This window comes from Megascapheus bottae, chromosome 16 (genome assembly GCF_031878675.1).
Source record: "Megascapheus bottae isolate mThoBot1 chromosome 16, mThoBot2.hap1, whole genome shotgun sequence".
NCBI lineage: Eukaryota > Metazoa > Chordata > Mammalia > Rodentia > Geomyidae > Megascapheus > Megascapheus bottae.
The window spans coordinates 666,508-694,498 of record NC_143524.1 but is presented as its reverse complement, the minus strand read 5'-3'; the positions used below and the strand labels follow the sequence as shown (position 1 = coordinate 694,498).

General features: G+C 51.8%; 1 protein-coding gene across 2 annotated transcripts in view; it reads right to left on the bottom strand.

Annotated features, from left to right (window-relative positions):
* Positions 1-55: 55 nt before the first annotated feature.
* Ap2a2 (adaptor related protein complex 2 subunit alpha 2) overlaps positions 56-27,991 on the bottom strand; it is a 65,709-nt gene continuing 37,773 nt past the window's right edge. Inside the window, exons 6-22 of one of the 2 annotated variants that reach the window (XM_090347122.1) lie at positions 25,901-26,002; positions 23,114-23,222; positions 21,055-21,205; positions 20,543-20,711; positions 18,878-19,015; positions 16,809-16,991; positions 16,205-16,302; positions 15,748-15,979; positions 15,480-15,653; positions 9,758-9,966; positions 6,977-7,059; positions 4,318-4,407; positions 3,452-3,575; positions 2,767-2,883; positions 2,595-2,664; positions 2,364-2,498; positions 56-1,775 (exon numbers count right to left, since the gene is read on the bottom strand). In XM_090347122.1, the coding sequence (XP_090203248.1) occupies positions 1,698-1,775; positions 2,364-2,498; positions 2,595-2,664; positions 2,767-2,883; positions 3,452-3,575; positions 4,318-4,407; positions 6,977-7,059; positions 9,758-9,966; positions 15,480-15,653; positions 15,748-15,979; positions 16,205-16,302; positions 16,809-16,991; positions 18,878-19,015; positions 20,543-20,711; positions 21,055-21,205; positions 23,114-23,222; positions 25,901-26,002 (2,262 nt within the window). In that variant the 3' untranslated portion in view covers positions 56-1,697. The remainder of the gene's footprint in view (positions 1,776-2,363; positions 2,499-2,594; positions 2,665-2,766; positions 2,884-3,451; positions 3,576-4,317; positions 4,408-6,976; positions 7,060-9,757; positions 9,967-15,479; positions 15,654-15,747; positions 15,980-16,204; positions 16,303-16,808; positions 16,992-18,877; positions 19,016-20,542; positions 20,712-21,054; positions 21,206-23,113; positions 23,223-25,900; positions 26,003-27,991) is intronic. The other variant, XM_090347123.1, reaches the window with a different exon arrangement.

Below are 27,991 nucleotides of genomic sequence, written 5' to 3'. Positions count from 1 at the left end.
CAGGATCCTGGGTGCTCAGCTCCCCACAATGGGCAAAGACCACACATGGGCACAGTCACACTCCAGAATTTATTTCTCTCTGAGAAGGAGCCCTTGGTACTGACCCAGGCTCCAGATGCAGAGGAAAGGCTGTGCTCCAGCAGCCCCCAGTCCCGTCCCAGACACCACCCCCAGGGCGCACACGAGCATAGCCACACCAGCAGGTGCTCAGCCGTGGGGTCCACAGTGCATGCACTGCACACTTGGGAAAGATACTCTGTCCAGCAATTGGATAAACGACACGGAAGCTTGCTCTGGCCACACAGCCAGACCATCTATCTGCACGAGCTTGGCATTTGGATATCACAGATGCTGCAGCCAGACTATGGGCTCCACAGGACACAAGGACCAGGACATGAGATTGTCTGTTCTGGCTCTGTGCTTGGGGCTACCGATGTGACCCCTGCCAGGGACCCTAGGAGCTGTCATCGCAGGCTGTGGACCGAGGCTGGCTGAGGACCTCACGTGCAGTTGACTGGTGCCCCAGTGAACTCAAGGAACCAACAGCGTCCTATAAGTGCAGACAGCTGGGGCGTGGGCTCCGATGAACTTGCCCGTCCCATCTGTGCCACTGTCTTGGGGCAGAGTAAAGGGCCTCTTCCTACAAGAGTCACATAATACAGTCAGTCCAACGCTGATGCAGGCCCACCTCACCTGTGTGAGACCCATGCCAGGCATGCAGCACACAGGCCAGCGAGCCCAGTACAGCCTTAGCACAGCACAGTCCAGGCTGCCATCCTCACCCCTGGCCTCTTCTTTCCCACCCTTTCCTCCCCGCCACCTCAAGCAAGGTCTGCAGCACAGGGGCATCAACAGGAGAACTATCAACCAGGAGACATAAACCACTGCTTCTGGAGTCTCCCTCCTTGTACAGTCTTGCTCCAACAGGCCATGCTCAACACCCCGTCCCAGAATGCATCCAGAACAGTGCACCCATTTAAAACCAAAGGGTCCACACCCACACCCTGCAGAGCCATTAAGAACTCTTTCCCACCAAGCCTCAAATTCAAGGTTTCAAGCAGGTGGAAAGACTGTCTCAAATGTCCCTTGATGAAAAATGGGGCTGGGAAACAAATGGCCAGAGGGGAGGGCACACGGTGTGCAGCTTTGCCCACAGTTAATCAAGCAAATACTCCTAGCTCCAAGTTAGAAGTTCTACCCCAGAAACCGTCAGGTGGTGCTACAGCAACCTTACGAACACACTTCCCAGCCTGTTGTGTCTGTGACACACCTCAAGCCATTCGTTTCACTCCCAGCACAGCCCGAGCCCACAGTCAGTGCTACAAGCACAAAGAGATGTTCCCAGGGTCTGAGATTAGCCACCCAGCAGCAGCACTTCAATAAAATTTCAACAAAACTTTCACTTTCATTCAAACTTCTAATTTCCCTTTTAATTTGCCAGGTTGCACCCCAGGGCTGTCTTGATTTCCCAGGTCCAGGCTCCCTCCTCGGATGGGGCAGGCCCGCTGCAGGCCTTCTGGGACCATGTTCTGCATCCCATCCAAACGCACGGAACTGTCTGGAGGTGCAGGGCTGGAGATGTCTTGTGCTGTGGGGTTCAGACAAGGGGTGTTTATTTGCAGTACGGTAACGAAGACAAATGGTAGAGACGTGGAGAAACGCACAAACACATGAGCCTGCTCTTCCATCCTTGTGGATCAGAACTGTTCTGACAGCAATTCACATAACCTCTGCGAGACGGTGTCTTTGCTCGTACGCAGCGTGAGTCGGTACATCTGAAACACAGAGCAGTAGGTCAGTAGGCAGGTGAGCTCCCACGGCCTCAGCCAGGGCCTTTCAGTCCAGCTCTCCCCTGCTGCCCCATTCTGGAAGCACCACTGTTTCATGGAAGCCCAAGCCCCAGTCTTACAGCAGTGCCAAAAAGGAGTTTGGCAGCTTCTTTACAAACCAGCTGTGTGCCTACCCTGTGAGCCAGCCATGCTCTCCTGAGATCACCAAGTGAACGGAAAACCAGGATCCAACCAACAAGAACCAGACACAGACCAGGAACCAGGACACGCAGGGTTCCAAAGGGCTTCGTCAGGGGAATGCTGCTCAAGCAGACAACACAGCCACAGCCTGGAGCTCAGCAAGAGCTCAAAGCTAGAACAGGCAGCACTTCAAGAGCTGAAGGCAGTGCAACCAGCACCCAGGTCCCTTCTGGCGAGAGGGCCAGCACATGCACTAACAGGGTGGCTATAGGATGGCAAGCCTCTGTCAGTACTTAACCACTGTACTTGCGATGTGTATCTTTCTCTCTACACATAAACTTAGGCTGGGGATAACAACCTGAGCACACCCGTCTGTCTCCCTGGAGGCCTGACCTGGGCTTGCAGATTTGGCTCCAGACGCAGCAAGCACCCAATCTGGGTAGTTCTGGTGTGTATGATGCCCGCGCCCACGAAGTTTGCAGGATTGGGGTCAACTTCCTCGAGGAGTGCAGAGCCAAATCCGATAATCTGCTCAGAGGAGGAGTGGAGAAGAGGGGATCAGGACAAGGGCACAGGTCCACAGTCCACCCGCCCGGGGGATGGTCCCATATCCCCCCCCCCTACCTTCGCTTTAGTGATCTCTGTATCCATGGGATGCTTTGCTTTGAAAATGCTCTGTACTTCTTGTTGTGGACTGTGAGAAACAGCACCCAGGGTCAGTATGGGGAAGCTAAGACACACAGACTGCCCGCTCCAGTGGCCCTGCTGCTCTGCCCTCCCCACCCTGCCCTCTCACTTGCTCAACTGCTTCCAACGCTGAAAGAAATCCTGAGAAGCCATTTCTGTGGGCTGGAAGAACTTGTTGAGTGTGATGGGCAGTTTAACAGAGACATTCTGGAATGTGCCACCATACCTGCAAGCACAGAGAGCCATCAGATGCCCAGAAACCCAGCTGGAAGTTCCCACCACATGCCACACAAGTTGCCACCAGCAGTGTGTCCACATGGACACCAAGTACGGCTATGCCCAGCATCAGACACACATGAACCAAGCTCCTCTCTCCACCCAGCTCCTTTGACAGAGACCTAGACTGGCCCAGAAGAGCACCCCTTCCTCCGCCCTCCACCCTGCCTTGCTCCCCATGGCGAGGGTCTGGGGTGGCCAGTCTCCATCATCCTGCAGCCACCCTTCGGAGCCAGCCCGGAAGATGCACATGGAGACTAGCTGTCCAGCACCAGAGTGGGGTGAATGCCTTGAGTCAGGAGGGGGCAAGGCCCCGCAGGCCATGTGGTATGACGCAGGGTCACGGGCCAGCTTCCACCTCCACCACCACCACCCCCCCACCAGCTGCAGACAAGTGGTGTCTGCTGCGTGGGTTCACAGAGTCGCAGCAGCATTCTCTCAGGAAGGACACTGACCCAGCAGGGGTCAGCAGCTCCCGCACCCAGGCCGTGCCCCCAAGCTCCTCGAGCGCCTCTCACCTGAACTGGATGTTGAGGACCGGCGCCTCGGTGAAGTCAGACACGCACTCTATGTTGACCACCTGCTGCACCTGCGCACCCCCCTCCACTGTGGGGTCCACAGGCTTGGTCTGCAGGTTCAGATGTGGGCGGGTTAAGGAGTCCAGATCACCGTGAAGGAAGCCCTACCACAGAAGCCACGGAGCCTGTGCTGCCCCGCACCAACACTCCAGAGCCAGGCCGAGCCCACAGCCAGCTGGCCTTCTCCCGCACGCCAAGCCCTTCCAGAACAGACCAGCCCAGGCACCCACACCTTCTTACACACGCCCTGCTTTCCTTGTCTTGGCTTCATGCCCCTTGGCTGTGGCACTTACTCGTGGATTTCCACTCCTCTCAGGAGAAACCAGAGCTTGTTTTCTCAGAAAGACAGCTACAGGGGCCAGGAGAAGGCTTGGGTTCTGAGTGAGTCAGAATCTGCCTTGCTCCTGAGTATGGAACTTGAAAGCAGCAAACACAAGACTGCCCCGAGGCCCCTGCACACAAGACACCTATGGCCTCTCCTGGGGACATCCTGTGCCTATCGGCCACATTCTGCCAGACTCTGGGCCACCCTACTGTCCCATGGAGTCCAGTGACCCCCCCCAGAGAAGAGGACACACAGACAGCAGCTCTGTATGCAGAAACTTGGCCTTTAACAAAGCCAGTGCTACGTTTTTGTTTGTTTCCACCGTGCCTTGTGCTAGGACAAGCACTCAAACACACCTAGAAATCACTTGCTATTTTGACCAAAAACAAGTCTCTTCAAAGCCCCTTCCCTCTAAATCCCATTGGCTGCCTACCCACCTATCTGTGTCGGTCTGAGGGCATGGGGAAAAAGCCAAGGATATTAGCCTGAAGGTCGTCCGTACAGATTAGTGTTGGAGTAAAGTTTAAGAATTGTGTGGAGGTCTTGTTACCATAAAATATGAACATCCGCCCTAGGGGGAAGGGAAAAAAAAATTTATTTCACCGTATCTCCACACTTAACCTGAATGAAGTAAGTTGAATTCTTGTGATCCATGACTGCTGTTAAAACTAAGAACAATTTCTCACTACCTGACTTATCAAGTAACCCTTCAATAATACATCTTAATAATAACATTATTTTCAAATAAATATATATGGACAATTTTTTTTTTTTGGCCAGTCCTGGGGCTTGAACTCGGGGACTGGGCACTGTCCTTGGGCACTTTTTACTCAAAGCTAAGTGCCCTGCCACTTGAGTCACTGTGCCACTTCTGGCTTTTTCTGTGTATGTAGTACCAAGGAATTGAACCCAGGGGTTTGGGCATGCTAGACGAACACTCTACCACTTGGCCAAACTCCCAGCCCAATGAACAATTTTTTTTAGCTCTAAAAATAGCATGCCAACGTTAGAGGAAGTCTTTTCTCCTGGCCCCCAGTGCCTATCTCTGGGCTTCAGCACACACTCTTATGCATGGACTCCTGTCCCTGTGAACAGGGAGCGCTACAGACAATAAGTTAAAAGGACCAGCTGGCACTGGCAGAAGTGTTGCTAGTGATCTTCTCAGAACCACAGCCACAGCAGCCTGCCCAGGGCTAGCAAACCCAGACCAGCCCCACACAGCACTCCAAGGGAGGCCTCGCTGAACCACATTCACAGGCAGGCCCAGGCAGGCCAGTCCTCGGGCTCGCTCCAAGGCTCTTCACCATGTCAACTCTGTACAAGGCCATGTTCAGTACTCCACTGTTCTGGCTAACCAGAGCACAGTAATTCCTTCACCCAGGTCTGAGTGAATAGCTTTATCCTTCAAGTTCAAAAATGAAGCCGGGCACTGAGGGCTCACGCCTGTCATCCTAGCTACTCAGGAGGCTGAGACCTAAGGATCAAGCCAGACCAGGAGGACTCAAAAGAAAACTGAAAATGGTGCTATGGCTCAAAGTAACAGAGCACTAGAATTAGCAAAAGAGCTTAGGGACAGTGCCCAGGCCCTGAGTTCAAGACCCAGAACCTCAAACAAAATAAAAATAGAGAGGGGCCGGGAATTGGCGTAGTGGTAGAGTGCTTGCCTAGCATGCATGAAGACCGGGGTTCAATTCCTCAGTCCCACACACATAGCAAGAAGCCAGAAATGGTGCTGTAGCTCCAGTGGTAGAGGTCTAGCCTTGAGAAAGTCCAAAGACATTGCTTAGGTCCTGAGCTCAAGCCCAGGACTGGCAAAAAAAAAATTTTTAATAAAAATAGAGGATAAAAAGGCAAGGCAGTCTGTTGTCATTCCTTTAGCACAGCCAGGTGAAGCTATGGACAGAGGTGAGGTCTTATTCAGAGGGGTGCAGGACAGCTGTGTCCTTGCAGACATTAGGTTGTCTGGCGTCTGAGTCTTGGACTCCCCAGTCTCTGCAACTTCCTCCAGTGCAAGGAATGGTGACTGCCAACACCAGATGTAACTGCCAAGTTCACCTAGCCATGTACTGAAATAAACACTGTGTATGAAGTCCAGCGTATTTATGAGTTAGTGGCAACAGAGGTGAAGACCCCAGCACTGTACGAAGAGACAGGAACTCAAGCAAATCACTCCTCCCTTTGTGAATATGTATTTTTTTAATTCTTTTTATTTTATTGTCAGAATAATGTATAGAGGGGTTTCAGTTACATTTGTTGTGGATATGTATCCTTTTTTTTTTTTTTTTTTTTTTTGCCAGTCCTGGGCTTGAGCTCAGGGCCTGAGCACTGTCCTTGGACTTTCTCAAGGCTACAGCTCTACCACTTGAGCCTCAGCACCACTTCCGGCTTTTTTTCTATGTATGTGGTACCAAGGAATCAAACCTGGGTCTTCATGCATGCTAGGCAAGCACTTTAACCACTAGGCCAAACTCCCGGCCCTGGATATGTATTCTTAAGCAGAAGATAAAAATATTGTACATCAGAAGTCACAAAGACTTCACAACCATGGAAACAGTTCTCAAGAAGATTAGAACTGAGAGGGGAGAGACAAAGACTATATAGATGAAGCTAGATAACAACTCTCCAGCCTTTCAAAAGGAAGGAAAAAAACACTAGGAAAAAAAGATGAACACGGCCTACCAAGTCTTCAAGCACACCAATTATGAAGCAGAAAGCTAAACCACGAGCATGCAGGACCAATTTTACACTGAAATAAGAGGAAAGGCTTCTGTGGTAATGGGTATTTGCTTTGTGCTTCCCACCACCAGTGAAGAGCATCTTCTGGTTGTCTGCTGACCACCTGGCTCGTCTTCTCTGGGAGAGTGCCTGTGCCATTTGATAAAGCGGCTGGTTGTGTCAAAGAGCCTTGTAAACACTTCCCATAATGCTTCCATTCTCTTTTTGTTGAGTTGTTTTGTTTTCACTGGTCTGTTTGCTTTTAAGACAGGGTTTCGCTACATGACAGAGGCTGGCCTAGAACCTGTAACCCTCCTGTTTCAGCCTCCTGAACACTAGGGTTGTTACAGGCATGGAAAACTACTCCACATCCCATCGTCTCCCATAATTTGCAGACGATTTCATTAAGAAATTAAAACACATACCTAAGTTCTGCCGAAATTCAGACTTAAGTCCAATTTGAAGCAGCTGGTTTTCAAACAACACACCATTATTTTTACAAACAAACCTGAGGGAAAAGGACAGAATGTGTGTCATTCAAATTACCTATTTGGAAACACAAGGATTTGTTTTGGAAAAGGGTTTATTTAAAGTACATGAGATCCTAGCTGGAGACATGAGCCTTTGAATTCAAATCCCACTGCTGCCAAAAAATGCAAAACATAAAGGAGAAAGTACCTAAGACAAGTACACCTCTGGAGGTAGGAGACAGCAAAGAACCAAGTGGAGCCCACAAGACCTCGCTGAGGGAACAAGAGCCTGGATGGGCAGCAACAGGACCCCTCAGGTGTCAAGGGGCAGGGCAGGGTGGGGTAGCACAGTGCAGTAGCACCCTGTCACCCATCAGGCGAGAAAAGACAGGTCTAGGATAAGGAAGCTGGCAACAGAGGGTGCACCAGTATCCCCTGCTGTGCCTAAGAAACAGCCCCCAATGGGCCTAGAAGTTTCCACGTGCACCTGCACAGATTCCATGATCAAGTTACCCTCTGCCAAAGATAGCAGCAGCAGCAGCAGCAGCAGCTGTCAGCATGGTGTGCGGCCTCAACTTTGGGTCTGGTGCTCCAAGGCCTCAGGGGTTTGCTGGCCCCACACTCAACCTGCTGTGCCCACTGGAAGCATACAGGCTGCAGCCCCCTCCAACACACATGAACACACGGCTCTAACTCCACAGGGGTCTAGGCTGCTCTGGCCACAGTAAAGAATCTCAAGCAAAGTGCTGTCTACCCAACACACAGCCCAATTTTCAAAACATCTTTGAGAGAATCTGTGCCAGCACATGTAGCCTGAAGCTTATCACCCTCACTTTCATGCAGCAGGGAACAGCAGGCAACACCACGGCTGCCTGAGGGAGAGCCCGGCTCAGAGGCCACTTGAGGTGTTCCTGGGCTCAATACTTGGTCTAGACCAAGTCATCTTAACCTCAAGGACATCAAACTGCCACCCACAACACTGCAGAGAAGGCCTCACTGCCCTCATGCATTTGTTGGTTGCTTTCCAAAGGATCTGCACCTTGGCCTTAGCAATGCAAAAACAGGCAGAATAGTGCTAAAAAGACAGAAAGTCCAGCCTCCTCCTTCAGGCTGTACACCAGCAACCATACCCGCCACTGTCCCATCTTGTGCCACAGGCCAAACAATGACCTTAGTGACCCCAGCCAAAGCTACCACAGACACCAGCACAGGCTGAAGTCCCAAAAAAAACTAGGCCTAATGCCCAACAGCCAGTCACCAGGATAGGGCGAGGGGAGTCAAGGTACAGAGAACTCTACCGCGACCTCTGGAGACAGGGAGCCATACACAAAGCCTCAGGCTAACTCCCACCCATTTGCCCACTTCCAACAGGACAACTATTGCTCTGGGGTCCCCTGGGATACTACCAATACCACTGTGTGAGTCCAGCTGACCAGCAACCAGCAGAACTCAGGCCTCCCACTCACACATTCTCAAAACCCCAGTGAGGTGGCACTACAGCCAGGTCAAGACCGCCTAATGGAGCCTCTATTTGTCACCACTCAGCCCTCAGCCAAGGCAGAAGAGTGAGTGGGTTCCCCCAGCCCAGCCAGGGCCTGAGCAGGCAGCGGCTTCCCCCACAGCAGCTGTAGACCTGGGTTTTCTGTAGTGCAAACTCAGCAATTCTAAACCTGGACCAAGACCACATTCTAAAACTATCTTTCCTAAAAGGATGTAAGAATCAGTGTGCAAAATGAATACAAGAAAACAAGAACATCTGAAACAATAAACAGCATCAACATCTTCAAGAGAAGGGACCCAAGGGCCATATTCCTGAAACTTCCTAACTGACACTCAGGACAGACGCCCAGGGCCACCTCAGAACAGAGGTGCGGGAGGCTTCACATCCCATGCAAACTGACATGGCAGAAAGAACCAAGGGACAACAGAAGGGAATCTGCCTGCAACAAAAGAAAGAGTAAGTGCTGGAAGAGAAGTCTGATAGCCCCATTCTGAGAATGGGAGAAGATGGGGAGGAAGGAGCTGGGCAAGGGGCATACACAGGAGTCCAGGCACCAGACGCCTCTGGAGTCAGCACAACAGAGCCCAGAGCCGGGAGTCTGCAGGCACCCTGGGTGGGGCCAGAAGGAACAGGGCAGGCAGTCACCAACACAGAGCTTTTCTTGAAGAGCCGAACGGAATAACTCCTCTGAACAACTAATGGCCTGCCGAACAAAACAAATTCCAGGAAGTGGAAACATGTTTTGTCAAGAGTGGGGAGGGCACGGGAGGCAGGATAAAAAGTGAGCAAATGGAGGGAGGGAAGGTGAGCACATGCGGCCACTATATTGTGTAAAACCGGGACTGGCTAACTTGAAGACCAGGACTGGAGGGAAATGGAGGACGACGATGACACTCGTCAGAATGCAGAACTGAAACCCTTTCACACAATTCTACCATCACCATCACACCACCACAAGAGCACATACCTAGAAGGCAAACAAAGGCACCAGACAAAAGGACAGAAGGAAGAGAAAAAAGAGCCAGAATGGCTTGTGAAACACCCCTGAGACAACATAGTTACGCCCTCAGGTACCACAGGACAGCCACAGCCGGGTCATGTGGTCTGTCATCCCACACAGCATCCAACACCAACCACCTCAATCAGGCAGGGGTCAGAGGTCAACATGCTGCCCAGCTCTGCACAGCCGACCCTGGCCACACCATCTGCCTTTGGGACCAAGGAAAGCTGGCTACCTGGCAAAGTTGTCTTCGGAGCCCGGAGCAAGCGGTGCAACCGCAGAAGCCGAGTCTGAAAACACGTCCACCAGCAGCCCACTGCCACCGCCACTGCCACCGCTGCTGCTGCCGCCGCCGCCACCGCTGCCAGAGGAGGAAGGGGGCCCAGCAGGAGCAGGGGGAGCAGCCCCCAGACCCAGCAAGTCTGCCGACGGAGAGGGTGTGGACTAGAAAAGAAGGAAGAAGAGTGTCAGCACATGCATGTGGAACACGGGAAGACTTGGGGTACTCAGTGTGTGCAATGACTCATGACCCCACCCGTGCCCCACATCCACTCTTAGACCAGGCTGCAAGAAGGCCTACGAGCAGCCCAGAGACCGCCACCAGCAAGTGATGCGACAGCCACTGCTCAGAAGCAAACACGCCTGGCTCAAAAGCCAAGCCAAGATAATCACAATATTCACAATTCAACCGCAACTTCACAGCCAGCAAACGGCCTACATTTTTCCACAAATGTTATTTGAAAACAAAATCTAAAAATAGATTTGCCATCAATGTGACTGAAACTCCAGTCCTGGAGAAGTCTGTAAAATACCATTCTCCAAAATAACCAGGACAAAAAAACAAACCAAAACAACAACAACAAAAAACCAAGCTGGGGCCAGGACTGTAGGACAGTGCCCAGGCCCTGAGTTCAAGCTCTAGGACTGGCAAATAAATAAATAAATAATAGGCCAGAGGCATGATGGCTTAAGTGGTGAAAGGGGGGGTGGGAGGGAGTCCATGCAGCCAGTTGTAGTAACACAGGCCAATAATCCTAGCTACAGCTGAAGACCAGAGGCAAAGAGTGAGTGACCGCCCACTTCAACAAACCAGCTGGGCATGGTGGTTCAGGCCTGAAATCCCAGCAGTGCAGCACAGTTAAGAGGCCAGCAGTCCATGGCTAGCTCCAGGAAAAAGCACAAAACCCTATTCAGAAAGACCACTAAAATAAAAAAGATTGGGGTCCATTTGTAAGGAAATGGAAAGACTTGGAAAAAAATCATATTAAGTGAAGTAAGCCGACTCAAAGGAACACAGGCTCAATGGATTCCCTCATTTGTCATAATCAGTAGAAACCTTGGGCTTTCCTAGCAGAGATTTACAATAGAACAAAACCTAGATACATAAGGCCATATAGCATGACGCTAAATGAAAGGACCCCCAGGATATAGAAACAAAAGCCATATAATGAGTGATTGTTGTCCTTAATGTACTGTTATCTCTCATCTCTTCTGCTGTCCCTTGGTTATCTCATATTATTAGAATATTTCGCCTTATCATCAGATATATTGTATATAAGCTTATTTGGTTACTTGAAATAGGATAGGGAAGGGGGAAAACAAGATGAGGGTGGGGGTGGGGGGAGGGAAATGGGGACCAAGACATGAGAAAAGGTATCATCAATGTTTGTGAAGAACCTTCTATCTGGTAAAGATAATGTAACCCTTCTATTAATTACAATAAGAAAATATGGAGGAAAAAAAAAGACCGAGGTCATGGCTCAAAATGGCAGAGGGCCTGCCTAGCAGGCAGAAAGCCATGATTCTGACAATTGTCCGAAAGATAAATGGTGACATCCTTAGTTCAGTCATCATTTACGTAGTTATTAGAAAGAATACCCACTTTTCTAAAGAGCCCTGTGACCTCTACAACCTCACACAGGATAAAGCACATTGACGGACCCCCCCCACCCCGCTGGCTCTCTCTATTGCTAGGGGCTGGTGCCCAATCTCAGAGCTCTGCTAACACAGTGGTGCCTAAGAGCCCAGCCACACTGACTCAAGTACCCCATGCTGCCCTTGAAGACTGGCATTTCATGAGCAAAGCCCGGAGGCGTGAGACACCCTGCCTTAAAAGCAACTGCCATGGACACTCGGGAAAACAAAAACCTGCTGAGTCTAAATCCTAAGGCTCTTTTACATTAGTATAATGTATCTTTTGTTCCGTCTGAGGGCTCCTTCCAAGAAGGCAGCTACCCTATACTATCCCCTTTCCCCAAGAGGATGCCTGGTGGGGACACTGGGAAGCCACAGGGAGCCAGGGGGGGGGGGGGCCCTCCCTCCAGTATTCGTCTTTCCTCCCAGCAGAGCATGCTGGGCCCGTGGACATGGCTGTGTTGACACAGACAAGTGAGCACTCCTTTGTACTTCTTTATACTGTGTTCTGTAAAGGCACATGTAACAGTATGTGACATTCCTGTGTCACTTCAAGATAAACAAGGCATTTCAAAGCATCTATTAAGCAAGGAGGTGAGACAAACTTGGGAGGTCACAGCTTCAGTTAGAGGCCAACCCCAACAAGGGCTTTCGAGGGCCAAGGACAGACTGGATCCCTCAGGGGGCCACACTGCACAGCTACGCAAAATATGTGGCACCTGAGGCCAGGGGTGTCAAACAGCATGTGCAGTTAGAAGATTCCTCCTCCCCATCTGTTCAGATGACTGACACTGGCTCCTGAAAAACCTTCAAATGTCTGTGCCTTCCAAATGCCTTTGTCCTACTGAGTCATACATGAGCCACAGTTACACAAACCACCTGAGCAAGGTACTAGATAGAAGGAGAAGCCAACTACTCCACGCTCTCTGCTTCCCCTCCCCCTCCCACCCACAACACACCCTTGTGACTGGGCACTCAAGCTGCACTCTGCCCTCCAACAGGAACAATGGCAAGAAGTAAATAAAATAATAGGCTTCCTGTACACAAAGTCAGGTCAGGCCAGCCTCTGAGAGATGGCTGGCCACCAGGGAAGCTGGACCATAGGCTCACCCACTAAGCAGAGACCTTTGCAAAGAAAACAACAAATGGTCTGATACCACTTTGTTCTTAAATAAAGACTTGACCAATAACATTTCAGACAAAAAGTACCAGTGACGTTCGTATGAAGCCCAGATACTTGACTGCCACCTGGGACCAAAGGCAGGGTTTGACTCTCCTCCATCCTTTCCTTTTCCCTCAGCCTCCAGCCCCATAGTCCCCCGTCCCCTCGGGAGGGGGTCTCCTACTGTACCCTGTCTGGCCTCTTCAGGGCAGATGGGAGAACACGGGCTTACCACTACAGACACTGACTGTGCTTGGCAACCACCTGCCAGACACCCCTGCCGTCAGGTGGGAAACCGGCTGAACTGACCCTGCGAAGATGTCACGAATCAGTCTTACCTAGATACTGTCTCCTCACCACACCCAGAGGGCCCCACATGGGTCCTGCACAGGCCTGATACCTCAGCCTGCCCAGGGCTTGCAGAAAGCTGAACCCAGACATGGGGACTGGCTAATGTGGAAGTGGAACACCAGACAGAGACAAGGGCCATCGGCCTGATGGCTCCCACAGCCCTGGCCTGGGACGCCTGGAATGACGCGTGAACATGTCACGGTTCCCGAGGCACTTCCTCACAGGTCAGGACAGCCTATCAGCCACCCTTCTGCCTGCACAGCAGCTCTCTGCCTAGGCCTGTGGGCTCTGCAAGACACGGCTGCTGCCCATTCCCTGGCGTGGGCTCTAAAAAAATGAGCCACAGCCCCACCACCAATGGGAAGCCGGAGCTAGCAGAGCACAAACATCCACTTCAGAATGAACCTGACACCTCATCCATCCACCCAGCAACAGCCTCCCAGAGCTCGGGGCTAGGGACGTCTTCACAACTGGCCTGTCTGTCACCTGGAAGAGCAGGAGGCAGGACAGGAGGCCCTTCTCAGGCACCTGGCACAAGTCCCACGGGACAGATAAAGGGTCTCAGCACTACAGAGTACATTAGGAAATGCCAACAAAGGCTGAGCGCAAACCCCACGCACCACTCACGCAAGCAAGAGAAGGGCTGCAGCTAGATGGAAAATACGTGCTTCTCGCTGACGCCAAAATCAGTCACTAAGTTCAAGCAGTCAGATGTCCACCACCAAGGCAGAAGACAGAGCAGTACAGCAGGAGAATCTTGAGGAAGGGAGGAGCAGGACCCAAGAAGGGGCCCAGGTGCTAACGAACCTGAGCTGGGGTCGGAGGCGCGGGGGGCGGGGAGAAAGCTACCTGATGAGATTAAGATTGTAGGCACAGTGTTAACAGAAAAAAAAGAAGTCCTATTTGTAGATTGCATGAGATTTCTACCTGTCAGTTTTTAAAATAAAAACTTGCAGCTGGGTTGTCGTGAGCTGTGTTTAAACCATGTGAGCTGCTGAGTGTTTCCCTCACCTCGATTCTGTGGAAACATACTTCCCAAAAGCACACAGTGCCCGAAAAGCAAGGCAGAAGGCAATATGTTTAGCTCAAGGGATTAAGTGAACATTTTAGGTTTGTTGGAAGGGAAAATGTCTTCTAGTAGATGCTACTGAACTCGGGCTCTGTACATACTGCTTTCCACAGCAGTCATCCCCAGCACTGCATCCCAGCAGACACCGCGGGTCCTGGACCACTGGGCTCTCTCCACAGGCGTGAGGGCTGAGACACCCTCAGGCAGCACAACCCGGCTCAGACACAAACACACTCTGGACAAGCAAACCACCAAGGCCAGGTCTTTCTATGGCCAATACACTTCACCGTACATCCTATTCTGGTAAGACAGCTAGAAACAGCACTTATTCCTGTCACGGCACCAGCATGCTAGACAGGTAAGTCTCCCTAGCGTTTCTCTCCCCCATCCCCACCCCTTTCTTCTTTCTTTCTTTTTGTGGGTCATGGGACTTGAACTCTGGGCCTGGGTGCCATCTCTGAGCTCTTCAGCTCAAGGCTACCACCCTACCCTGGAGCCAGGCCCCACTTCCCCACTCTCTAGAGGTTAACTGGAGATAAGAGTCTCAGGTCTTTTTGTGCCCGCTGGCTTTGAACCTTGATCCTCAGATCTCAGCCTCCTGAGTAGATAGGATTACAAGTGTGAGCCACCAGCTGGCTCCTTTTTTATTTTTTCCTTTATATGTTCAGTAGCAGGGTTTGAACATGAGGCATTGTGCTCTCACTCGGCTTTTTGCTCACAGCTGGCAATCTACCACGTGAGCCATCTCTTCTGACTTTTTGCTGATTAGTTGGAGATAAGTTTCTTGGGCTTTTCTGCCTGGGACGGCCTGAAATCTCAGCCTCCAGAGTAGACAGCACAGGTGTGAGCCACTGGTGATGCCCGGTCTCAGCATCCCCCACTCTCCTCGGGAGCAGACAACAGTTCACAGGGACACAGCTGCCTCAGCAGCAAATAGCATGTCTCATTGTCCTACTGCAGCAGGAAAGGAAAATACAAAGGCAGCTCTCAAAACAGCAATTTCCACCCACTGAACACCAGAGGTCCTATTTTCACCTCTACACCTAATCCATTCCTTCACACAAAGTTCCCCATCTGCTCTACTCCGACTCACCACAGAAGCCCTCCAAGGTGTACAAGGCCAGGCCATTCTAACCCAACAAGGAGCACTCAAGAAGCCCACCGCAGGAGAAGCAAGTGACAATGCCTCCGAAACAAATCAACACAGACAGGATCGCGCTGCGCTGGCTGTGAGAAGCCAATGTCACACAGACACACTCAGCAGACCCTAGCCCCCTGGGACAAGAGGCCCTGAGAGCCCAGGCGCAGGAGCGAAAAGATCTCGGGTGAGGCACAGACATGGGATGCCTGGCACACGCCCGAGTTCACTACACTTCCCTCCCACTGGCACATTCTTTGTCCATCACCACCCCAGGGGAAGGGGGACTTGGTGGGGCTTGGGTGCTGGGGGCGAGGACCCACCACAGCACTGGGGCAGGCTGGGGCGGGCTCGGGGCCCCCATTCACGTCGAGGCTCCGGTCCCGCTTGGTCTCTTCAAGGTCGGCCACCGTACTTGGGCCCTTCTTCTTCTTGAGCTTAGCCAGGATGGAGGACTCACGCTCCGGGAAGGGAGGCATTTCCTCCAGGACAGTTGCCTATCGCAGAAAGAACCAAGGGTCAGCCTGGCACCAGGACCCAGCACCCACCGAGAGGCTCCAGTGCCAGGCAGCCCAACCAGGCAGCCCATACCAGAATATCTGTGCTGGCGACGGTGCTCAGGCGCAGGTACTCCACAGCCCGCTGCTGCAGCTCCACGTCGGCGTTCTTCAGCTGGCTGTCACTGCGCAGCACCTCCTGGATGGTGGGCTTCACTTCCGGGAAGAGATTCACAAACTTGATGTAGGTGGACAGCAGGAGAGCCCGCGTGGGGACGCTGCACAGGTGGAACTTGGAGTGAAGCAGGTTGAACTGGATCAGAGGACTTGAGAGGACAGAGAGCACAGGTGAGGACTCCTGCCACCTTGCCTGTCCCCCACCACGCCATCACATGCACTCAGCTGGCCCTTGTGGTGGCAAGCAGAAAGGCCCTGTGCTGAAGCCACATTTCCACATTCCTGTCTGACTGGAGATGCTAGCTGGGTGCTAGGGATGGCACAACCCGGTGTGGAGTGCCTCACTGACTGCGCCGCTTCCTGCTATCTCTTACCTCGACCGCGGGTCCCCAGCTATCAAGTTTCCAAATTCGCCCAGGATGTAGCCGCCCACTTTGACCAGGTTCTCGTGGCATGCTGGAGCCTGCAAAGCCTGGAAAACCATGGGCACCATGAGCCAGGGTCAGGCTAAGCACCATGCAAAGGACCTGGAGACAGGCTCAGCACAGTGACGAGCACAGCAAGGACTGTGAGGCCTGCTTGGGCAGAGCATCCCCAGAGCAAGAGGCTAGTGCCCCCCACTTGTGCTGAGCCTCTCCAACAGAGAAACCGAGGCGAGGTCAGCAGCTGCTCTCCAAAGGCTCCCTGGGAACAGCCAGACCCCTAAGCGGCCCCTCTCACAGAGGCAGACTCAAGGAAAGGCCCGGGCAGCAACCTCAAGAAGCGCTTCAAGAGCCCGTGTATCACCACAAAGGCAGTTTTGGAAAGCAGGGTGAGAGGAGAGCAGTGGTGGATGTGGGGCACTGGCGGTGGAGGGCAAGAATCCCAAAGAAGAGCTGAAGGAGCAGGAAGATGCCCAGCGTCACGAGCTTGGGCACAGCTGCTCCTGAGAGGACACCAGCCCGCCCACCCCTCTGCACCTGGAGACCTGGGCTGTACCTCAAACACGGTCTTGGCAGCATAGCCCTGCACGTCGTCCCGATTGATGACGATCTGAATCACGCGGTACCACACCTCTTCACTCACGTAGTCTCCGGCAATGCGAATCAGGTTCAGGATGGTGTCCACATACCAGGTGTAGTCTACTGCGTACTTCTCAGCCAGGATGGCGACTTTCAGCACCTGGAGGGAAGGCATGCCAGTCTGCCCGTGCCACACAGCCACCAGCAGGGGACCAACCAGTCCCCAAGCCTGTGCGAGGCCTCGGAAGGACCTAAAAAGGTGAGGTGTGTGACAAGACTCACCAGACTCTCAGAGGGCGGGGAGGTGCCAGCCTGATCAAAGGAAGCCATCAGACCTCCAAGGACGGATGCAATGGCAGTGACCGAGTCTAGGTGTAAAAGGCTACACAGCTACATCCAGGCACAATTCCGCTCCTCACGACCACCCACTGAGGTCGGTCCTGCACCCACCTACCCGCCACAGCCCCGCTTACCTCCAGAGCTCCTTTCTCCTCCAGCTCTTCCCCATCTGCCCCCAGGGCCCCCAGTGCCTCCTCCCTCTCCTCACAGGAGCCCCACCTGGTCACCCCTACGCTGCCCCCAACAAACCACCAGGCTTACACCCACAGGGATGATACCACCTGGACAGCTCTGCCTCACTGTCTAAAACCAGGCTCAACTCCAAGTCTCCTTCTCGCACTCTCTCCCAAGAGTGCCAGCTGCCATCACAACACAGTCTTCATGCATCTGCCTTGTCACACACAACTCTGCCTTTCTCCCTGCCGTCCCCTCCCACGACTTCCAGGCAGGATGGCCCCCAGAGCCTCTGCTAGAGCCTCGACTGGCCGTCTACTTGCTCTACCACCTCCTGCCCTTAAATTGACCCCCTGACACTTTTACAACATCTCCAAAACATACTGCCTAGATAGGGAAAGCAGCTCAGAGACAGAACATTTGCCTAGCATGCTCAAGGCCCCTGTTTCGTTTTTAGTGCCCAGTACCTTGGTTCCATCTCTAGAAAAAGCAACACCTGGTCTTGCAGCCACATGCTCAGCCACATTCCCAGGCCTGCTCTCAGCACTTGGCCAGGTGCTCCCACCTTCTTCCAGAGGTCTATGAGGCTCCAGGTCATGGGGCCAGCCTCCATGTACCACACGTGCACATGCAGACCACTGTTCTGCCTCCCCAAGGGGGCCACAAAGAGGAGGATGGGTGCAGCACTCATGCAGAGACAGAGAGACATGTGATGAAGGCTAAGAGAACTGTCACTAAAAAAACACATAAAAAGACACCAAGCAAATGAATGGTCCAGCTCTTCACACACAGCTGTGCTGACAGAAATTTTCTGCTCTCTGTTGGATACACCCAGAGCAACATGAACAGGGGCCAGCCCTGCCCCATTTGGGCCACTGTCCAGGCCAGGTCAGAAGTAGACCCTGGGTAAAGCTGGTCACTTACTCAGTGACACCCAGACATGGCCTGCTAGCCCTCTGCTAAACAGAATGCTCCCTCACCACATCTGCTGCAGCTGGGTCTAAGCAATGAGGCTTGGTCTCCAGGGTGGCACTATTAGGAGGGGTGGCCAGATGCCATGGAGGTGGAAGATGCCAAGGTCACTTGGCATGTCCTTGCGTGGACTGGGTGGCTATGATCTCACTTCCTCTTCCTATCCATCACGTGTGCTATGCTCCATCACAGAGGAACACATGCCGCCCCTGCCTTCAGGGTAGAGAAGGGAAGGAAAGTGGATCCGCATGATCGAAGGCTGACAATGATCAAGATGCCCTGGACTCATAAGCTGACTCTGGACAACTACTTCATGAAAAAATTAGCATAACTAAAAATTTTTGTCTACTACAGCCTCCTTCAGACCTCAAGTGTCCAAATAAAGAGAAGAGGGAAGCCCGCTAGTGCTAAGTGTTGCAGGTGTTTCCACACCGAGAGGGAAGTGCACAGAGGAACGAGCCTCTCGGGTAGTCTATCTATTAGACACTCGGCAAAGCCTCCCAGCCGGCAGTGCCGACCACCAAGGCGACAGTGCAGCCGGCCAGGACCGGGAGAACTCACAATCTCCTCTCGGATGGAGTAGTCCGCCGTCTCCAGGTAGCTCAGCATCTCGGCCACGATCTGCTGGGCGTTGCTGCGGTCACACATGGCGTAGAGCAGGTCCACGGCCCGCTGCCGGACGCTCACATCCCGCTCCGTCTGGGAAGCAAGGCGGACCGTTCAAGCGCCACATACCAACCACGGGCCGGGGGCAGTTGCCATCTATGACAGAAGGTGGCCCACATGCTCCAGGCCCCACCGCCCACAGTCCTGCCAGGCAGACTGTCTCTCTCTGCTCCAGCACCCACTCAGGAAAAGCCCCACTTAACTCACCATCTGTACCGGAAGCCCAACAGGGCAGGCCAGAGCCTTTCACCCTGGACTCTCTCTCTCCCTCTGCTTGTCTGGACAACCTCAATTCCAGCTCTATGCACTCACGGCTCCTACCCCAGTGGCCAGCTCCTCTGAGGACTATGCTCAGGGCCCGGGGGAGGGTCACTGCAGTCTCTCTATTGTGTGGTCACAGTCAGCACCTTCCGGGTTATGTCACCTAAGAACTCTGGTACAAGGCAGGCCCTTGGACTCCACCCAGTGGTATCAGAACAAGACCCTAAGAAAGCCTCCCAGCACAGAGACAATGGAGAGCACAGGGGCAGAAAATGGAGGAACCCGGCGCGGGACAAAAGGCCTCCAGCAAGGACTGGAGCAGAATGAGGCAGGGGGCATTTCTAACGCAGGGAACCAGACAGGGCAGATTCTTATCTCCAATCAACCTCTCAAAACCCTAAAGTGGTACTGTTGCTCAAAGTGGTGGAGTACTAGCCTTGAGGAAAAGCGCTCAGAAGAGCTCAACACTGAGGCCCTGAGTTCTAGCCCCACAGCTGACCAAAAATCAGAGAAGCTAGGCACAACAGCTCAAGTCTATGATCCTAGCTACTTAGAAGGCAAAGACTGTGGCTTGTAGTTCAAGGCTAGTCTGAGTAAAGACAATCAGAGACTCTGTTTTAACAGTGTCTGAGCATAGTGGTGTGTGCCTGTCATCCTAAACTTTGGGGAAAGCGCAAATAGGATATGTGCAATCCCAAGCAACCCAGGCATAAAGTGAACCTCTCTAACCCTCTGTACATCACCTTCACAATGAAAATTAAAATGTGGGGGAAAAAAGCAAGCAATGCAAAAGGGGTGGCGGAGTCTCTCATGTGGCAGAGTGCCTACCTAGCACACCCAAGGTACGGGGAAACAATCTGTCTAGAGGCAGGTAAAACACCTGCCTAGAAAGCATGAAGCCCTAAGTGCAAACCTCATACTACCAAAAAAAAAAAAAAACCTTGACAGTGAATTCTGCTTTACAAAGCATGAGGTTTCCTAAAAATAATAACAAATATTTCATCTTCCTAACAACACCAAAACTGTTTCTCTTTACTGAAGAGTGCCACATAAGGCTGTCCACATGAGGACATGCTCAGTGTAAAGGCCAGGACTGCCTGGGGCGGATGCATTGGTCACCGGAGTCTCGCTGCAATGTGGCCTCAAGTATCAGTGGTAGTTCACCGCAGGAAGAGTAACAAGTCCCACCCCCAAAGGGTAGATCCACCCCAGACAACGGCAATGGATCAGAGCTGGGCCATCCGCTGAAGAACAGGAAGGACGTCCTGACCTCCAGCCTACACAGGGCAGGTGGCCTACCTTGAGGGCGTTGATGACTGTCTCAATGTGGGTCTTGACAGCCTCATGGGAGAACTCAGAGCTGGCCAAGGTACACATACTTTCCAGGGCCAGATAGCGCAGGTTGGTCTCCCGGTGCTGAAGAAACTGGCCCAGCTGGTTGCAGGCGCGCACGAGCAGGTTTGGCTCACTACAAGAAGAGGGGGACAGGGTGAGGAGGGGCACCTTCACCCCTGTGCTGGAGATGGACACAGCCCCAGCAGACCTCAGGCCCTTTGGAGTATAACTCCATGCTCAGCAAAGCCAACAGTTCACACAAGCCCTGAGTCCCTCTCTGTAGAAAGACAAGAAAAACAACCCAAGAACCGGGATGCTGTAGTCTGGAGAAAGCGCTATGGATGAGGACAAGCCAACAGAGCCACCAGGGGGAGCTCTGAGGGCAAGGGGGCTGGAGAAGGGAGAGGAGGAGCCATTCTTGCTAGAACAGACCAAGAAATAGAAAGGAGCAACACCAGCGCCACCCTGTGGATCACCTGTCATGGTGGATGATCAGGCTGATGGCCTCAAACAGCACAGCATTCTTTGCATTTGAGTGCTGGACTTTTTTCGACTTGGGTGGTTCCTGGGCCTTGTTCAAGATGGTTTCCAAGCACTCAGTCAGGCGGCCTCGTACTGCAGGATCTTCTGGGCAAGACAGGATTGTTAGCTGGGCTCCTGGCCCTGGATCTATCCAGCCCTGGCCCCTGGCAAGAGCCCCCACAACCAATGGTACATGTCGTGGGCACTGCTGACAAGACTGTTCACAGCAGTGTACATGACGGGGAACACTTGCAGAACCAAGTGAGACAAGACTGGGTTAGCATCCCTATTCCTATGAGTGGAATAGACAGCGGAACTAGAAGGACTGAGGAGCTACGGAAGCCACACTGGTATTTTAATGCAACTAAACTGGCAGAGCACTTCTGCTGAGATCGAGATTAGTGCTGAGAAAATGAAACCCGAGACGTGAGCAGAGCATGATCAAAAAGCCCAAGGGAGAAGTCTGATAAAGCTCTACCTGCTCTGACAAGCAGACTAACAAAAACATTATGAACACCATAGTACAGAGAAGAAATCCCTCTGTACACACCTTACCAATAACAATAAAACTGCATTTTAAAAAATAAGAAAAACGGGGGCTCATACCTGTAATCCTAGCTACTCAGAAGCCTGAGATCTGAGGGTTGTGGTTCAAAGCCAGCCCAGGCACTAAAAAAAAGTCCATGAGACTTTTATCTCTAATTAACCACCAGAAAACTAGAACAGTACCCACGCCAAGTTTAAGCTTCATGATGGGGTTGAGGGGGAGCCGCAGAAAGCCAGGCATCATGGCTCATGCCTGTAATCCTAGTTACTCAGAAGGCTAAGATCTGAGGATCAAGGTTCAAAGTCAGTTCGGGCACTAAAGAACATGCACTAGAAAACCGAAAGTGGGGCTGTGGCTCAAGGGTAGGGCAGTAGCCTTGAGCTGAAGAGCTCAGGAACAGCACCCAGGCCCAGAGTTCAAGTCCTACAACCAAAAAAAAAAAGGGGGGGGGGGTACCTGTCTCCAGAGTTCCATCTTTATGTCATGTACCTTTACTTTCTTCCTTACTTCGAATATAGCCACATTAGAGGTGAATGCTTTACCATATAAATTTTGGGGAGGCACAAGTCTGTCCACTGCATCCTGGGCTAAATTACTTGCACTGCAGTAAGCTTCTTATATAATAATTAAAATAATGTACACCCTAAATATGTTTTTTTTTCAAACTCTTATCTGGCATTAGTGACTCACACTTGAAATCCCAACTACTCAGGGGGCTGAGATCCAGAGACAACCTGGGCAACAAGTTCTTGAGACCCCTTCTCAACCAATAAACCAATGGGTGAGGTGGGGGTGCCATTATCCCAGGTAAAAAAGAGGCAAAAAGCCAGACCCACTTTAAAAATAGGGGCTGGGGTTGTGGTTCATGTGGCAGAGCAGCTGCCTGAGTTCAAACCCTAGTACCACACACAAAAAAAATGTTTTAACTATACAGATCTACACTGTATGAAAGTCTGGGGAGAAGTGGGCAATGGTGGCTTACACCTACAACCCCAGCTACTCAGGAGGCTGAGATCCGAGAATCGTGGTTCAAAGCCTGCCCAGGCAGAAAAGCCCATGAGACTTTTATCTCCAATTAACTGCCCCAAAAAAGCCATAGTGGAGCTGTGGCTCAAAGTGGTAGAATAGTAGCCTTGAGCAGAAAACACTCAGGGATAATACCCAGGCCCTGAGTTCAAGCCCCAGGCCTATAACCAAAATAACAGCAACAACACAGAGAACAAAACCCATGACTTCACAGAACTGTGTTTTTGGTAACAGCTCCATGAGAACAGCATGCAGGGCAACATCAATCCAGGGGCAAGACCGAGACCCAGAGCTCATGACCAGCACTGCATCCTAACAAAGCCGACTTCAGAGCCAAGGTCTCCATGTGGGCCTGGGGACATCTCTAGTAAGAATGTTGACAGAACCAGCACCGGGGAGTGGGGGAAACAATGAGAATACCCTGGGCGGTGGGACATTACCTGGGGGTGGGTAGCACTGCAACAACCTCAAAAGTTTGACTGACAGCCAGGGAGCAGGGACAAAGTAGTAAGTATAATCCTGAAGATCTGTTGACGCAGATGTCACAATCTGTAAGACAATCCATGAGGATGAGACACATTTCCCTGCTGGAGCCTCTGAAAAGCCACTCTGGCTGGAACACCAGTGTGTTGCTAGAGTCAGCTGCATGGTCACCATCTCTTATCTCCCAGAGAGATAGCCGGCCACAGGGTGCAGCCTGTCAGGGGACAGTGCTCAGGGTGTCACCATGAAAGTCACCTATTCTGCACACTGCCACAGATGCTCCCAGCCAACAGCAAACACTCACACTTTTCCTTTGTGGACTAGAAAATTTGTAAGACACCCAAGAGACCCTTTAAGCCCTTCGAAGGGGAAGAAAGAAATTCCCAGGAAGCCAGCATTCTGGGGAGCATGGCAGACACTGAGCCAATATTCTGACAAATAGTTCATTCAACAAACCTAGAGCACACTTCCTGTTTCAATAAAATGAAAAACTAATTCTTTGGGCTGGGACTGTGGCTTCATTGAGACATGGTACTTGTCTAGCATGCATGAAGTCCTGGGTTCAATTCCTCACTATAAACAGAAAAGGCCGGAAGTTGCGCTGTGCCTCAAGTGGTAGAGTGTAGCCTTGAACAAAAGATGCTCAAAAACAGTGCCCAGGCCCTGAGTTCAAGTCCCACAACCGACGGGGGGGGGGGGAGAGACATATTTGGGAACACGGGCATGGTTCAAATGTCAGAGTACCAGCTGCGTGCAAAAAGTCACAGAGCAGCCAGGCACAGTGGCTCACGCCTGTAACCCTCGCTACTCAGGAGGCTGATATCTGAGGATCATGGTTCACTAAAGACTGTGAGACTCTTATCTCCAATTAACCACCAGAAAACCAGAAGTTGCGCTAAGGCTCAAGTGGTAGAGTGCTAGCCTTTGAGCTGAAGAGCTCAGGGATAGTGCCCAGGCCCCAGACAGCATATGACTCCAGTTCAAATACAGACAGACAGACACACACACACACACACACACACACGAAAAATGCATTTTTTTTAAATGAAATTTCAGAGCCAGGCACGGTGGCTCACATCCGTAATCCTTGCTACTCAGGAGGCTGAGATCTGAGGACCAAGGTTCAAAGCCAGCCCAGGCACTAAAGTCCGTGAGACTCTTATCTCCAATTAACCACCAGAAAACTGGAAGTGGTGCTGTGGCTCAAGGGGTAGGGTGGTAGTCTTGAGCTGAAGAGCTCAGGGATAATGCACAGGCCAGAGTTCAAGTCCCACAACCAACAAATAATAATAATAATAATAATAATAATAATAATAATAATAAATTTAAAATTTCGGGGCCAGGAGCATGGCCTAGTGGTACAATGCTTGCCTAGCATGCATGGAACCCTGGGTTCCATTCCTCCATACCACATACACAGAAAAAGCCGGAAGTGGTACTGTGGCTCAAGTGGGTAGAGTGCTAGCCTTGAGAAAGCCCAAGGACAATACCCAAGCCCTAAGTTCAAGTCCAGGACTGGAAAAATAAATAACAAAATTTTGAGGCTAGGAGCATGGCCTAGTGGTCAAATGCTTGCCTAGCATGCACAAAGCCCTGTGTTCAATTCCTCAGTACCACATATTCAGAAAAAGCTGTTAGTGGTGCTATGGCTCAAGTGGCAGAACACTAGCCTTGAACAAAAAGTGTCCAAGGACAGTGCCTAGGCCCTGAGTTCAAGCACCAGAAATGGAGAAAATAAATAAATAAATAAATAAAATATCAAATGGCGCTGTGGCTCAAGTAGCAGACCCCAAGCTGTGAGCTGAAGAGCTCAGAGACCGCACCCTGAGCGGCCCAGAGTTCAAGCCACACAACTGACCGGTAAATAAATAAATAAATCATATTTCATGCTGGGTGCCAGTAGGTTCTGTCTATAATCCTAGCTACTCAGGAGGCTGAAATAAGAGGATTTTAGTTTGAAGCCAGCATGGGCAGAAAGTTCCAATTTACTAGCAAAAAGCCAAAACTAGCGGTATGGCTCAACTGGTAGAGTACCAACTTTGAGCACAAAAGCTCAAAGACAGCACCCAAGCTCTGAGTTCAAACCCCAAAGACCAGTGTGTGCAGGGCATGTGCGCATGACGCGCGCGCGCGCACACACACACACACACACACACACCCACCCTGCAGAGGCAAGGTGAACCAAGGTACAGGATTCCTCTGCAGGACATCATGGCTATGGGCAGAGTTCTAGAAGCCAGGAGGCCAAGTGCAGGCGGGAGCAGGAAGCAGACTGCCTCATCTGGGAGGAAGGCACCCACAGGCCAGTGTGGTCCCAGGAAAGAGGATGCCACAGGCGGATATCATGCCAACTGTGGCTAGCCAAGATGAACCCTCGGCATAGCAGGCTTCATTCGTAGAATATGGAGAAGACAAACCACAGAGGGAAGATCTGCAAATCTGACTGTGTCCATTTCCTATCTCCAGTCAGCCAGGGTCAGGAAAGACAGTGAGACAGTGAGGCTCAGTGGTAACACCTGTAATATCAGCTCTTAGGTGGCTGCCCCTCCACCTACCCTCAGAAGAGAAGAGATTGCTACTCAACAAACATTTAAAGAAAAGTAAAGGCTGACCATGACAGCTTCCTCTCCTGAATTTACCCAGTGGTCAAACAGCCTACATTCTAGAAAGTAAACGAAGTGATGAACTCAATAAAACAACCAAGACAAAGCCCAACCCTGCCCTCCATCCCTGCCCGTACTCACTCTGCTCAACCTGGAGACGGCCAGAGAGACGGAAGTCTTGAACTCCTCAGGATTCTTCTGGGCCAGTGTGGTGATGAGGCTCGTGGCTGCAGTCACCACACCCTTGAAAACAGACAGCAACAGGTAGCCAGGGGGGCGTGGCGCACCCCACATAACAGCGCTCCAAACTCACACCCCTGCAAGCCCCAAGCCTGCGATGACAGTGACTTTGGACTTTCAGAGCTGAAGCAGCACACACAGGCAGCTTTCTGGGAACTGGGAACCCCAGATCCCGCAGGTGAGCACCCACGCAGTGACCGCGGAGGGCCTGTCGCTGACCAGCCTTTGTGACCACCTGCTCTAGCTGCTCCAACTTGTCATGCTGTCTACTAGGGAGGTGCTCACGTCACAGCTCTGCCCCATCTCATTCCCTGCCTGGACGCACTGAAGCCTGAACGTGGGCCCAGGCTTGGACGGGACAGCTTTCCTTCAGGATTCCTCAAATCAGTAAGGCCAAGTGAGAGCAGTCACACTCCAGGGAAACACAGTGCTCCCCTGTAGGCATGAGACATGGTATTGTGCCCAGGACAGGTGCTGAGGACAGCCAACCGTTGTTCCAAGTAAACTGCTCTCTCTTGAAAGATTTTGGTTAAGAAATTCACTTCAGCCAGGAGCAGTGGCTCACACCTGTAATTCTAGCTACTCAGAAGACTGAGATCTGAGGATCAAGGTTCAAAGCCCGCCCAGGCAACTGAAGACCGAGAGACTTTTATCTCCAATTAACCACTAGAAAACCAAAAGTGGCACTGTGGCTCAAGGGGTAGGGCGGTAGCATAGAGCTGAAGGACAGTGCCCAGGCCCCAAGACTGACGAGGGGGGGGGTGGGAAGAAATTCACTTCAGCAATTCTCTAGCTGAGCATATTGGCACACATGTCATGTACTGTAATCCCAGTACTCAAGGAACCAAGGTGAAAGATTGTGAATTCAAGACTAGTCTCAGCTACATGGGGGGGAGGGGGGAGGAGATAGAGCAAGACAGATACACAGATTAAATAGATAATAGACAGACAGACACATAGATTAGATGAGAGAGAGAGAGAAATAAGTATGCCAGGTACCAGTTCTCACACCTGTAATCCTAGCTACTCAAAAGGCTGAGATTTGAGGATCATGGTGAGAAGCCAGCCGGGACAGGAAAATCTGTGAGGCTCTTTTCTCCAATTAAGCACCAAAAAGCCAAAGTGAAACTGTGGTTCAAGTGGTAAAGCATTGGCCTTGAGCAAAGGGGCTCAGGGACAACACCCAAGTCCCCAAGTTCAAGTCCCAGGACCAGCAAAAACAAATAATAAAACAAGTTTTCTCATGAACATAAAAATTAAAGTATGTAGGATTGTGAAGACATGAACAGTGAGCTCAGGAACCATCCACTGGCACTGCCTTTCTGACCCCATTGAGACCCACGTGGAGAACAGGCCTGCTGGGAGGCTTCCGAGTGAAAAATTAAGGCACCATTCAGCCAACAGGCCTGACTGTGCTTTCCCAAATGTCTCTCAGGGCAGATGACTGCTGACCGAGTTCTGCATCCCAGCATGGAGAACCCTGAGGTCTATAAAATGGCTCCATTTGCATCGGGAGCTGCGCTCTGGCTCCCAGCACCCCGACACTGAGCTGCTCCCCAATAGGGCCCTGTGGGCTCTCCCCCACAGCCTGGCAGCAAGTCAACTAATGGAAGACTGACTGCCGCCATACTGGGGCACTGCCCTTCCTCCTCACGGTCCTGCCCCAGAGGGCAGGTCAGCCCCCTCTTCCCTAGATCGGCTACTCTGCCATGTGACCCCCAGGCCCATCTCAGCACATAGTACCGGACACAGGCCTAGGTGGACCTAGGGCCCCACCAGGGCCACTACAGCACCTGCCTGACCCCTCCCCTCCCTCATCTTCCCAACTCCACCTCTCACCCCTGCACAAGGTGGCCCCGGACCTCCACTGCAGTGGACTGCACTGTGGTGCTCACTCACTCTGAGTGGACAACTGACACTTCCCAGGTCCCAGAAGCTGAGACCAGGGAAAGCTGGGTGTCAGGCGTGTAGAGGCAAAGCTTCATGTGAAGA